Below are 13,077 nucleotides of genomic sequence, written 5' to 3'. Positions count from 1 at the left end.
TTTTAGAAAAAAGCTACTTACAAAACCTTTAATAATTGAATCATGGGTCACTGTTGCATTTTTGGTCTAAAATTAGCCTGTTCCCGTACTCCGGAAATTGTCAGATACTAAGTTTATACCATAATAAAAGCATAGTAAGGTAAAACCGTTCTCTCAATGCGTCGGCTATGATTTTTTTTTGAAGTTTGCCAACATTTTAAAGTCGTATAAAATTTAGAGTAAAAAAAAGGAATTGTTCAAAGTTGTTGTTGTTTGAGATTGAAAATGAGAATGTGTGTGTGAGTAAAATTTTAAAATTAAATCAAAAATTTTTGATTTTCCATCAACACGAGCCGACAACAAGTACGCGTGACACGACGATCTCCGATTGCCTCGGTTGCTGGGGTAACCAACAACGGATGCTTGAAATCGCCGACGAGCTTTATAGAAATGTTCGATATTTAAAAAAGTATCGATATCATGAATCGATTTATTTCATTGCATGTAAAATCGATATGGCGATATATCGGGCTGAACAATATCGATATCAAAAAAATCGATGTTGAAAATCCTACTCCCAATTGAATAGAATATTAAACCCGCCTATCAACTCACCAAATTGTGTTACTTCCAATTTGTATATTTACTGAGGATTAAAACGGCATGCCGGACGACTCAAGCGGTTTGTCAAACTTAAGAGCTAAATAAATCACACAAGCTGCAGATTAAACCTATTTTAGTGTATTCCCATACACTTTTTTGTAGATGAAAAATAAATTTCAACTTAAATATCGATATTGTGGGTAAAGTATCGATGTCTTCGATATATCGACCTTGGAATATCGATTCAAAAAATCGATTATCGTGCCATGAAATATCGATATTCAGGATAATCGATACGATATCGAACATTCCAAGTTCATTTTCTCCCAGAAACAGTCAGAAAAAGTCCGAAGTAGTCAGAGTTAGTCCAAAAAGCGTTCCTTAACCCCAAAATGACAGCAAAAATGAGAGAGCAACACTCAGTGAGAGTGACTCTCTTCAGTCCAAATTAGTCAGATTTAGTCCGAAGAATTTTTGCGGTGAGAATAATCTAAAAAATAAAAAAGTGAATTGAAATTGGAAGGAGGCAAAAAATAATTGATATAGTAAGTGTTTGTACATACATTTCTATTCTTATATGAAGTTAGTTTTGTTGTTGCCATTCTTTGGACTAAAAATTTGGTTTTTTGCGATCCTTTACTTTTTCCTGTTATTCTCTTTTGGTGAGCGAATTTTGCTTACGCTCTTGCATTTTGACACTTTTCAGATTTTAGTGCAAAAAGATAAGGAATGAACCTGTTATTGCATCATTCTCATTCATATCCTTCGTATGAAATTTTTCATAGTCCTAGCTGCAAAAGCAAAAAGAAAATACAAGTACATTTGGTTATTGTCGTACCGATACCACCTTATTGAATTCGCCTTGACTTAAATCATGTAAATCGGGTGCTAAAAGCTTTCCTGTGACGCAAAAAAGAATTTCTATCTGGCGGGGCCTTAAGCTGTACCCAGAATTGCAGCGGTCGTCGGTTAACCGCTGTCAAAATTTAAACTTAAGGCGGGTTCACCGTTCGTGTCCGGACAACTTTTTATTTGCTCTCAAAACATTTTTGCCGGAGAGGGTGCTGAAGTACGGTTCACCGTTCAGTTCGGCACATTTTATTTTGTTCTGAAGCAAACAGCTGATGATATTGTTGCCTACATACGATTTTTAGGGCAAATAACACATTCAATTCACTGCAAACGCATATTAAGGAGAACGCGGCAACCCGAATCATCAAGTCGTTCCGACAGAAAATCAAAATCAATTTGATTCGAACAAAGAGTGTTCAGCACATTTTTGTCGCGCTCTCAGTGAGACAAGTTGGGAAAGGAACGCGTAAAATTACTAACAAAAAGTGTCCGGACAGGAACGGTGAATCCGCCTTTACACAGCATGATCCAACTACACAAGATATGACAAGATTGCTTGTGATGTAAACAAATGCTCTGCTGACGAACCCGCTTCACAAACTTTTTTCTTAAACCCAGTTACAAATACGTCGCGTTATTGCGTGATCTTGTATTTTTGTTTCAATGCACGCTTTGGTCGAGCACTTAATCAGGACCATCGTACAGTTTCATAAGTAAAAACACTATCAGCTGATTGCCAAAATATGCCTACAGTTACAGTACAGTTATGGAACTGTACGATGATCAGGACTGCCAACTTTTCTTTGCCTTGAAGTGCCATATTGAGGATAAAAAAATGCAAAATGTGACGAATAGAAAAATAAAAGTGTCAATAAAGGTGCCATTCTCTTTAATTCTTCCCATTTAGAATTAAAATTGGAAACGCATTCCTAAAACAAAAGTCCAATGCCAAAGTAAGATAAACCAGTTTTATACAGTAAAGAAATTAAAAAATTTTAGTTGAGGAAAAAAATTCCACGCAAGGATTTCACAAAAATGTATTGAAATATTAATATTTTTCAAAAGTGCCACTTTGTGCCAAATTGAAAAATTAAGTGCCATTTGAAGTAAAATAGGGCCAAAAAATGGCACAGTTTGAGCGATGTTGGCAGTCTGCACTTAATACCATGATACAAAAAAGAAGGTAGTTTCAATAAACAACTTTTGACGAAATGTTTTGCCCTTTCTCATCGAAATGGACCTTTTATGATTTATTTTGGACCCGAATTATTATGTGGAAGTGGCAACCGTGGGCGCAGTGCTACCAATGTTTGCATGCAAATTACCGGCATTCGTCGCATTCGCCATTTATTTCTCGTCGTCACTTTGCAACAGTTTTGTGCGGCATTTTCCTGTTCACTGTGCTAGAAAGGAGTCAGGAAGGAAAAAAGAAATAATTACAAATTGCGCTTCTTCGTTGGAAAAAACGGCCACGGCGTAACGACTGTACCCATTGTATCTACGTGCTAGTGTGGGAAATTAGTAGAAAAAAGTTTTAAGTTGATTAAAGCAGCTAATTATCAACATGTCTAGTCTGCCGAGCAAAAAAGCTAAGCTGTCCAATGATGGTGATGGCAACGCAGCGTCTGCTAACGCGCCTAACGAGGAGGAGTCTGAAGCTTTGGAACTAATTGATGCATGTCAAAATGAAATTGATGCACTTAATGAGAAGGCGAGTGAGGAAATACTGAAGGTTGAGCAGAAATATAATAAATTAAGGAAGCCCTGTTACGAGAAACGCAGCGAGTTGGTGAAGAGAATCCCCAACTTCTGGGTGACTGCGGTAAGTATCTAGTTTTGACTGCTAATTTTCATAGTGCCGATGGTTACCGCGGGGGCATTTTTTGGTTATACTAATCGAAACTTTTGCCTAGAACATTTTTAAGCTATTAATTAATTTTCTAAGGTACGCATGAAGTGAAAATTTGCTTTCTGTATATGTGCTGAAAGCATAAAAATTGTGTATTCTGAATCAATTTTTTGCCCGTTTTTCCCATACCCTTTTTATTGGCAACAGCAAAGGCACCAGCAGGCAGTCGTACCAATATAGCACTGTACAAGTGTTGCTGAGTGTGCTTTTTGTCGTCGGTAGTCATGAAACGGCGTGGTGCTTTGTGTACACATTTTCGCTCTTATATGCTTTCCATTCTATTTTGTTCTATGTGCTCTTTTCCATCGTTTTTGTATGATCTTCATGTCTGCATATATTTGGTATGCTTACATATGATACTCTGACAGCAACGAAACTATCTTTGCGCAAGGTCATACAAGTCCTGTAGGCGTCTTATATGATATACATGCATCCAGCGCATTTATCACGGTCTACATACATACCTATGCCTCAATTATTATGACTTGATTCATGTATGAATGGTAATCCATAGTGTCTCTGGTCACCGGCCCGATCATCATGATCATATAATTTTTCTATTAACCGGATCTGTTTACATGTATATCCGAAGTTTATCAACCATCCACAAGTGTCGGCTATTTTGGACGAGGAAGAAGAGGAATGCCTGCATGCTCTTACCAAATTGGAGGTTGAGGAATTCGAAGACATTAAATCGGGATACCGCATTCATTTTTACTTCGACGAAAATCCCTATTTTGAAAATAAGGTGCTTACTAAAGAGTTCCATTTAGGTTCGGGAAGTAAGTTAAATGTCGAAAAGTGGTAAATCTCAAGAAAATAATTATGTTCCAATATTTTTGTTCAGATGCGGAAAACAGTGATTGTCCATCATCAACGAGCACACCCATTCAATGGAAGGACGGTAAAGATCTTATAAGATCATGCATGACCAAGCCGTATCAACAAAACAAACGGAAAAGACCCGCGGACTACAAGACATTTTTCGATTGGTTCTCAGACAACACTGATCCAGTTAATGATGAGATTGCTGAATTAATCAAAGATGATCTCTGGCCCAATCCTCTTCAGTATTATTTGGTACCTGATATTGAAGTGGAACCAGAAGATGATGAAGACGATAATGAGGACAATGAGGGTAAATTTTTATCAAATTCTTATTGATATTCTATGTGAGTCACTTAATTATCTATGTACATATTGAATTCGCAGAGGAACTTTTTGACGATGACGATGGGGAAGGCGAAGAAGACGATGAAGACGGTAAGAGAACGAAGTAAATAATTCAAGGAAATTTAAATTAACGAAATGATTTTTTTTTTAGATGAAAAGTAAACGGAGTTGAAAATAAAATTTTTCAGGAGTCTTCTACATAGATCGATTTCTTTAATTATAAGAAATGCAATTAAAAGTGTCTGATCGACTAATAATTTTAAATATTCAAACTTTTTTTAATTGGACTTCAACGAGTAGACTAACGTTTTGATATACATATGTTTGATTTCTATTACCAAATCTGAATAAATTAGTGGTATTTTTTTTTTCATTCGTAGTAGCATAAAGCTGTTGGGTTGTGCCGATAATCGGAGGACGATAACTTCACAAATGGGACTTAAAAGCCAACAGTTTGTATGCAATTGGGGTGAAAAGCGAATTAAATTAAGGTTAGGACTTAGCATTTACCAAAATGAATGAATACACGGCTCAAAACTATATATACATAGTTTTCTGAATAAAAAATCTCCAAATATTAAAGAAGAAAAAGTTTGTTCAATGAATGCCGGGTAGGCTAACCAAAAATTGCAGTTTTTATAATTTGTGTCCAAGGGAACTATGAATAAACTGTACCTTTTTAGACGGAACTGAATGTTCTTTATTTGAGGTTCTATATTACCGAGCTAAATATGTCGAATAAAGGTTCACCAAAATATTAAATTTTCGTCCGATCGTACAAGCTTTATTGTCATGCCTTTAGTTAAAAATGTGAGATTTTCTTATCGGGGCAGTTGAGCAGAAAGATTTAAAGCTATAAGCATTGTTACGTCGTCACGTACTCAATAGTTCATAAATAACGGAGAATTTTGCGTGGCGTGGGAATAGGGCGCCAAGAGTCCCCACATAGTACGNACGCTCTTCGAAAACATATGTTCAAAAGTGCTAAATGTTGCATTTTAAATGCAGCAAAAACGCTGCATTACGTCGTCACGTACTCAATAGTTCATAAATAACGGAGAATTTTGCGTGGCGTGGGAATAGGGCGCCAAGAGTCCCCACATAGTACGGACTTTATTGAGCCTCCCAACTATTTAGTGGGGATGTGCGATATCGCCCATCTCTAGTATGTGAAGAGAATTATGAAAGTCAAGTAAACAAACGCAAGTGGCATCACAAATTTTAAAGGTCACTTGGATTTTACGTAGAAAATCAAAATTCAAAATACTTGCAAGTAATGTTACGTAAAAATGGTATAGCAGTGCAAGTATGCATAAAACTGGCGCCAACATGCTCGCTGTCGTTTGCCACAGACGGTGCGCGGCTCATATGTGATTTTGTCGTGGTATCGTAAAGATGATTAGCAAAGACGCGAATGATACAGTTGCAATGTTTTTAACTTAGCTTATTTATGTATGTGTTACTTAAATTTATTTATATTTNACATGCTCGCTGTCGTTTGCCACAGACGGTGCGCGGCTCATATGTGATTTTGTCGTGGTATCGTAAAGATGATTAGCAAAGACGCGAATGATACAGTTGCAATGTTTTTAACTAAGCTTATTTATGTATGTGTTACTTAAATTTATTTATATTTTAATTCAATTAACGAACATGGCTTGGATGCAATTATCCGCCGATGTGCACACTTCAAGCATCAACACATAATGAGGTTGTTGTTTTTGTTTCCAATGCGATGCTCACAAACCAAGCTACTAACGGCGAGCATGCAAGCTGAGCATGTGCGCGCACATGTTCGTCGTGTGTAGCTATTGTAACTGGGCTATAAATAAGGGCCGGTTGTTCAATGTCTGGTTATTANACTGGAACTTGGTATGCAGACATGAACCAAAAATACAAGATCACGCCTTCTTCTTAGTAGCCCGTTATAATCGCATTTAGGAAAAAAGTTGGGCGACTTTGACATAAGCCGTTTGTTTACATTTGTTCGTTGTTTACAATTTGTTGGTGGCTTTTTACTGCAATTTTCTTAATTTTTGCTTGTGACAACGTGTGCACACATAAGGCTCTGTCTCCACAGGAAAACTCTGATGTGAAAACTATGTCACAAAATATATTTCCAAAGGAGACCGCCTATTTCTCATGTGCTGCATTATATGTCAGCGCCATGGTACAATCCATGGTATCCACCTTGATTACGGAACGGTCGCAACGTTAATAGCCCGAACACAATGAAAACGACGAGCTACAAACCACAGCTGTCAAATTATTTTAACACGTACTCTTATGTAGATAATTATTTTGGCGACGACCGGGCTACGCGACGGCTGTGGTTGTGGCCAGATTAGATCTATTTCTATTTTTCTGGCGACAGATAAGGTTCTTCCTCTTCTTTTATGTCAAACTCATACAAATTCATGATGTCGCTGCCGCGTTCAAAGAAATCATGTCGCCATCGACAAAGCGCTTAGATAATAAAGATGACAAATTGGAAGCTGTGGTCGGTAGCTCGTCGTTTTCAATGTGTTCAGAACTTGATGGCTTGCATAAGAATTTCATGCAGCATGATTGTAGAGTTGCCAAAACCTATTACATAATTGAAAACTGTTGGTAGCACTGCGTGTCATCCAGTGAACGACGTTTGTGAAAAATTTCTTCAGATTTTCCAGGATGGCGGCCGCTAATAAACTTGCAGTTTTGGTATGTCAAATCAAGGAAATTATATTTAAAAATACAAATTTAATATGATAAATTAAAATTTGTTTGGTAGTAAAAACTTTTCCTTTAATATTCACCTCGCCCGGTGATAGAAAATTTTGTGTTCTTTTGGTTATGTAATGTAACCATATTTTTTTGTTTGNTGTTGGTAGCACTGCGTGTCATCCAGTGAACGACGTTTGTGAAAAATTTCTTCAGATTTTCCAGGATGGCGGCCGCTAATAAACTTGCAGTTTTGGTATGTCAAATCAAGGAAATTATATTTAAAAATACAAATTTAATATGATAAATTAAAATTTGTTTGGTAGTAAAAATTTTTCCTTTAATATTCACCTCGCCCGGTGATAGAAAATTTTGTGTTCTTTTGGTTATGTAATGTAACCATATTTTTTTGTTTGTTTTTCCTCAGAGCCGTTCGCTTAGTTCTCGAACTCAATCTGTAAAGCCACCAATTCAAGTATTTGGTCTTGAAGGCCGTTATGCCACATCTCTATACTCAGCTGCTTCCAAATTGAAGCAATTGGATCAGGTGGAGAAGGATCTGAATGCCTTGCAAGGTGCTTTGAAGACAAGTACTTCGCTCCGTACGGCTATTACCAGTCCAATTATCAACAAAAAGCTTATGGCAAACACACTAAATAAGGCTGCCGGCGAGTTGAAGTTGGCACCAGCTACTGCCAACCTTCTGGGACTGTTGGCTGAAAATCGACGCTTGAAAAATATTGACTCGGTTATAAATGCCTTCAAAATTATTATGGCTGCCCATCGTGGCGAAGTTGTGTGTGAAGTCGTCACTGCCAAGCCGTTGGATTCGTCACAAACCAAACAGTTGGAATCAGCTCTTAGGGTATTCAAAATATGAGTTTTTTTTGTTTCCTCAATATTTCCATATTTTCAATTGCTCATTAATCTCTGCATTTCAGGCATTCCTAAAAGGTAACCAACAGTTGAAAATTACATCCCGCGTGGATCCCAGCATCATTGGTGGCTTAATCGTTTCCATTGGCGATAAATACGTTGATATGAGCATTGCCAGCAAAGTGAAATTGTACACCGATGTAATTACTTCGTCGGCTTAAGGTAAAAGTTAATTAGCATTGAATGAATACAATACATGTAATTTCAACCGAAAATAAAAAAAATATGTTAAAAGAGGATGCTTATATTTAAACAAATATTAAGGTTACTATGGGAAACTTGTCAACATGAACTGCGGCACCAGCCTGAAATTGGGCAGCAAAGAGGACTTAAAGCAAATATAATTTAAAATGCCCACATAGCGAGTGGTTTTTGTGATTTGCCCCAAATTCTCTACCGAATTCGCTGTTGTCGACCGTTAGAATTCTTCTATTACACGGTCTTTACATGAGGCTATTTTAAAATTAGTTTAATCAACCTCTCCAATTTCACTGCAGAGCTGGGTAATTTTTTATTACGATTACATTTTAACTACAATTGCTTAATTGTAATCCTCTCATTATAAATGATTACGATTCCTTTAATTGTAATCATAAATGTTAACATTATAATTATAATAATTGTAATCTAAATAAGTAAGAAAGTCTTAAGTTCGGGCGGAGCCGAACATTAAATATCCGGCGCAAGTATTAAATATATGTTTTTCACCTTTCCGAAAGCTACCGCTACATGGTAAACCGGGGTGTATCCATTTTGAGTAAATTAGCGTCCTTAAATTTCGAAATATTGAAGTTTCAGGCATTTCTGAAATTTACCGTTATATGAAAAGCGGCCGTAATTTTAGTGCGATTTCAATAATTTTCAACGTTTTGCTTTTATGTGGCAAACACAATAACCATACTGAGTTTGGTACAAATTGGTTGAACGGTTACCGAGATACATATATGTGATCATAAGTGGGCGGTGCCACGCCCACTTTCCAAAATTTTATCATAAACTTATTTCTTCGTAAAGAATTGTTGCAAGCATCAATTTTGAATAAATTAGCTTTAATAATTACTGATTAATGATATGAGGCGTGGTTATTGTCCGATTTTAAAAACTTTCGGCCATTTGGTATGCTGTACCAAGGCCAAGTTTGGTGCAGCGGTTACCAAGATATACACATGTAACCATAAGTGGGCGTGACCACGCCCATTTTCCAAAAAATTATAATCTTATTTTTATTTAAAATTTATTGTAAATTTCAATTTTGAGTGAATAATCTTCAGTAGTGACTAAAATAATGCAGTTTTTCTGAAAATTACCGTTATATGGGAGGTAGGCGTGGATACTGTCCCATTTCGCCCATTTTCAATACCACCAGGCGATTCGTTGCTTTTTGTTGTCTGTGAAATCGCCTCATGTAAACACCGTATTAAAACAAAATAACTACTAATCATGATAAGAAGAAGCAAAAGCAACAACTTGATCTTTCAGGCGAAATGCTTATATTAATTTATACATACATTTTCACAAAAATAAGGAATATACATACATATATCACGAATAGTTGCGTTCCAGATGCTTCACGATTTGCAGGAACAGCTGTTTTCTCGATTAATAAACCTTATGGTAGGTAGTCACCTGGAACGGCTTCCTGTAAAAACAACTCCAAATCGTGTAGCATCTGGAACGCAACTAATATTTGCAATGTATGCCTGGATGTACCACATAAAGTAATTTAAAAATTTATTTCTGGTTTGGTACAAAATGAGAATCTAGTTTTTGGAGATCATTAGCTTCCAAATCAGTTTCATTCAAAGCCAATCGTAACGCCTCGACATGTTTAAGAAGTGTTTGATGGGCGCGGCGGTAACGTTCCACCGTACTTTGAAGCTTCTGAATGCATGTCGCTTGCTCGCCTATTATTTTGAGAAGCTGATCCTTGCTTGGTTGTTCATTTGCGCTATTAGAACTGAAGTCTTCTACAGATATTTCTTGTTCAGTAGACCCTTTAATCAATCCCGAAGTGCTCATATCGTTCCGTTGCTGAAAATTTGTTTTCATTTCCAAAATTAGCGGTGATAACTTTGCTCCGGTACATTCTTCAGGGGTTTGGGCCATTTCATCTGTGGCTGTGCCACTAGCCGACCAATCAGACTCGACTATCTCCTCTGACATTAACACTTCAACATCAGAATCCGTGCCAGAGTAGGCACGACCACTTCCAAAATATTTTTCATCACACTCGGATGAGTTAACCAGCAACACTTCAGTTGACTCCTCGATTCCACAAGAAATAGACTCACGATGTTGCTGAAGTGATGAGGGGCATGCTTGCGGTTGCTTGTTATCATCATTTGTGCTTTTCTCATGTTCTATATTCCGCGTTTGTGTAGGTGATTGCATTGCTGATTTTAGTCTTGGGGCCAAATCCTCAGTGCTGGGTGTATTTAATACAGCATCTTTACCTTCATTATTAGATGACCTATTTTTATTTTTTTCTAAAGTGGACTGCACAGAGTAATTGGAATCGATTGTATCTAGAGTGCCATTATAACCGCTGCTATTACTACTTGCCAGACTGTGAATACTATTCTGCATTTCTGCTAGCAAATCGCAGCTGCGGGGATGTAAGAGTGTTACTTGAACATTACCGGTGGGAGTCATATACTCCATTTTATCACCACCATTTGTGGGTACATTTCCAGCGACAGTATTTAAGCCCGGTGGCATTTGAAGGGAAAGCGATAATTTATCAGTTGTTAGAATTGACCCGTTAACACGGTTCTCGTGATCGCTGTGACTTAAAAGATTTATTGTTACTCCATCTCCGCAGTCCATTGTTTTAACATAAAATTCCTGATCCTTCTATATATATACAAAGGTATATAAAGGTATAAATTAATTTTAAATATTACATATTTTCTAGTAAAGCAAGTAATTAATCTGCATGTTCCATGGTATTTCTCTAGAAAATAGGTCTGTAGTTCTGCCTTGTGCAGTTCCCTTTAAATTGTATTCCGTAAATTAAAGTGCAACACTAAATGTGAATTTGCAGACGACAATGCAACTTTATCAACGAAATGCAGATATATGTGTAAAATTGCATGCTAAACAAATTTTGACGTCACTCATTCGGGTTGCCGATACAAATTAAAAAGTATGCTTACATGAGCAACTTTACCGGCCGTCTTCACCTGCTTGAAAATCTCGCTGGCGTAAAAGGAAGATTTTATTAAAATAAAGTAAAAAATTGGCAAAGTATTCANCCTTTAAATTGTATTCCGTAAATTAAAGTGCAACACTAAATGTGAATTTGCAGACGACAATGCAACTTTATCAACGAAATGCAGATATATGTGTAAAAATGCATGCTAAACAAATTTTGACGTCACTCATTCGGGTTGCCGATACAAATTAAAAGTATGCTTACATGAGCAACTCTTACCGGCCGTCTTCACCTGCTTGAAAATCTCGCTGGCGTAAAAGGCTGAAGTTATTAAAATAAAGTAAAAAATTGGCAAAGTATTCATTGAAATAAATGAATTCCTGCATTTATAAGACATTTTAATATCTTAAAGCGTTTTGGTCAATAACTCTTTCAATCAATAGAACTTGTTTGCTGTTTTTGTCAGAGTCTGCTTAAAGTTTTTTTTTTTCTAGATATTGAGTATAACCCCTTAGCAAATAAAATCAGGTGATGTTAGCTGTGAGGCCTTTCTGCAAAACATCCGATTCTTTTTTCACTTGTAAGTATGGACAACGGTCACTGACTACAGTGCTGAAATATAGTGCAACGCCATCGTGGGACCCCAGCAGAACATAGGAATGGAGGTAGAAAGACCAAACGGCGCTGAGGCATTTGTTTTTAGCGATGAAAATTCAGACCCCGATGAAAAATGAGAAGAATTGTCAGAGCTCAGTAGCTCTGAAAAAGCTTGCGAAATTATGTTAATATTCGACAATATATTTTTACAAATAAAACAAACACATAAACTAAATCGAATTGTAAATTATTTAGAGGTTAGAATAGTGGTCAGAAAAAGAACTAATTATCGCGATATTTTCCCAATAGTTTTATCGCTAAACTCACTTGTACATCACCATTAGATGACATGTGTGAACGAGTGAACATACTGTAAGGCAAATGCGCCCATGTGTGTGCAAGAAAGCCATGCACTATCACACGCCCGGAAAAGTGGTCACTTTTTTCCCTAAGCCCATACAAAACTAAAGGCTAAACTGACGAAAAGTTTTAGTCAGTTTTCCCCCTAATTTAACCGATAATCATAGATCAGGCTTCTTGGCGGGTATAAAGTAAAAAGTTGCGGTATCGAATGGCAAAAATATTTATATGGTATCGCATCGTATCAAAATTCGCGTGCCTAGCAGAGTGTCCAGATTGCTTAAAAAGAAAATATCCATTTATAAAATTCATGAAAACGGCTTAATAATTTTATTTTAAAAATTAGATCTTGCCACAACATAGTTTTAAAACCAAAAACGAATATAATCCTTTCAGGGTAATACTAAATAACACAAATCACTTATATGATAGTATGGTTGCAATTTTTGTAAACAAACAAAATTGCATTTTCCGAGTTTTGGCATTTATATGCTTTTTGGCTGTCTGCTTTGTGACTTTATGATAGCGCCAACTAGTTTTTACTTCTAGAAATGTTCCTGGCGAACATTGAACGTTCACTTTCCTTTTTCTATGGAGGCAACATGAATTTCAGCTTTTTTACAAATAAAACATAANTTTTGCAAGTGATGGCTAATTTCCTGTTCGTTTACTTTTTTGCTTTTTCATATCTTTGAGAGAGAATTTTCGGTTACTCTCTTGATTTTGATTGTTGGCTAATTTTGTTATCGAACGCAACTAATTTTTGCTGACTAAGGTCGGTGTTATGCAGACAAACTTTTGTTTGCCAAATTAA

At 36.6% G+C, this 13,077-nt stretch overlaps 2 protein-coding genes across 3 annotated transcripts; both read left to right on the top strand.

Annotated features, from left to right (window-relative positions):
• Positions 1-2,758: 2,758 nt before the first annotated feature.
• Positions 2,759-5,058, top strand: Set (NAP domain-containing protein SET). The gene is made up of 5 exons (XM_017635314.1): positions 2,759-3,256; positions 3,936-4,125; positions 4,191-4,481; positions 4,556-4,606; positions 4,668-5,058. The coding sequence occupies exons 1-5, from the start codon at positions 2,999-3,001 to the stop codon at positions 4,676-4,678; spliced, it is 801 nt and encodes a 266-aa protein (XP_017490803.1). The 5' UTR covers positions 2,759-2,998; the 3' UTR covers positions 4,679-5,058.
• Positions 5,059-7,050: 1,992 nt separating this feature from the next.
• On the top strand, positions 7,051-8,389 carry ATPsynO (ATP synthase subunit O, mitochondrial). Of its 2 annotated transcripts, none has more exons than XM_017635316.1 (3): positions 7,051-7,216; positions 7,644-8,081; positions 8,158-8,389. In XM_017635316.1, the coding sequence occupies exons 1-3, from the start codon at positions 7,187-7,189 to the stop codon at positions 8,311-8,313; spliced, it is 624 nt and encodes a 207-aa protein (XP_017490805.1). In that variant the 5' UTR covers positions 7,051-7,186; the 3' UTR covers positions 8,314-8,389. The 2 variants fall into 2 exon arrangements, with proteins under 2 accessions (XP_017490805.1, XP_017490804.1); XM_017635315.1 differs by lacking the exon at positions 7,051-7,216 and adding an exon at positions 7,378-7,472.
• The last annotated feature ends 4,688 nt before the right edge of the window (positions 8,390-13,077 follow it).

Source organism: Rhagoletis zephyria, unplaced genomic scaffold (genome assembly GCF_001687245.7).
Source record: "Rhagoletis zephyria isolate East Lansing unplaced genomic scaffold, Rhagoletis_zephyria_1.1 Rzeph_scaffold_15384, whole genome shotgun sequence".
Classification (NCBI taxonomy): Eukaryota; Metazoa; Arthropoda; class Insecta; order Diptera; family Tephritidae; genus Rhagoletis; species Rhagoletis zephyria.
Note: the sequence above shows the minus strand (reverse complement) of the source record. Positions and strands in the feature narration are given on the sequence as shown.

Coding starts and splice junctions, on each gene's coding strand:
- Set (XM_017635314.1), top strand. CDS start 2,999: ATGTCTAGTCTGCCGAGCAAAAAAGCTAAGCTGTCCAATGATGGTGAT. Junction 4,126..4,190: donor GTTCCATTTAGGTTCGGGAA/GTAAGTTAAATG, acceptor ATTTTTGTTCAG/ATGCGGAAAACAGTGATTGT. Junction 4,482..4,555: donor CGATAATGAGGACAATGAGG/GTAAATTTTTAT, acceptor TTGAATTCGCAG/AGGAACTTTTTGACGATGAC.
- ATPsynO (XM_017635316.1), top strand. CDS start 7,187: ATGGCGGCCGCTAATAAACTTGCAGTTTTG. Junction 7,217..7,643: donor CTAATAAACTTGCAGTTTTG/GTATGTCAAATC, acceptor GTTTTTCCTCAG/AGCCGTTCGCTTAGTTCTCG. Junction 8,082..8,157: donor AGTTGGAATCAGCTCTTAGG/GTATTCAAAATA, acceptor TCTGCATTTCAG/GCATTCCTAAAAGGTAACCA.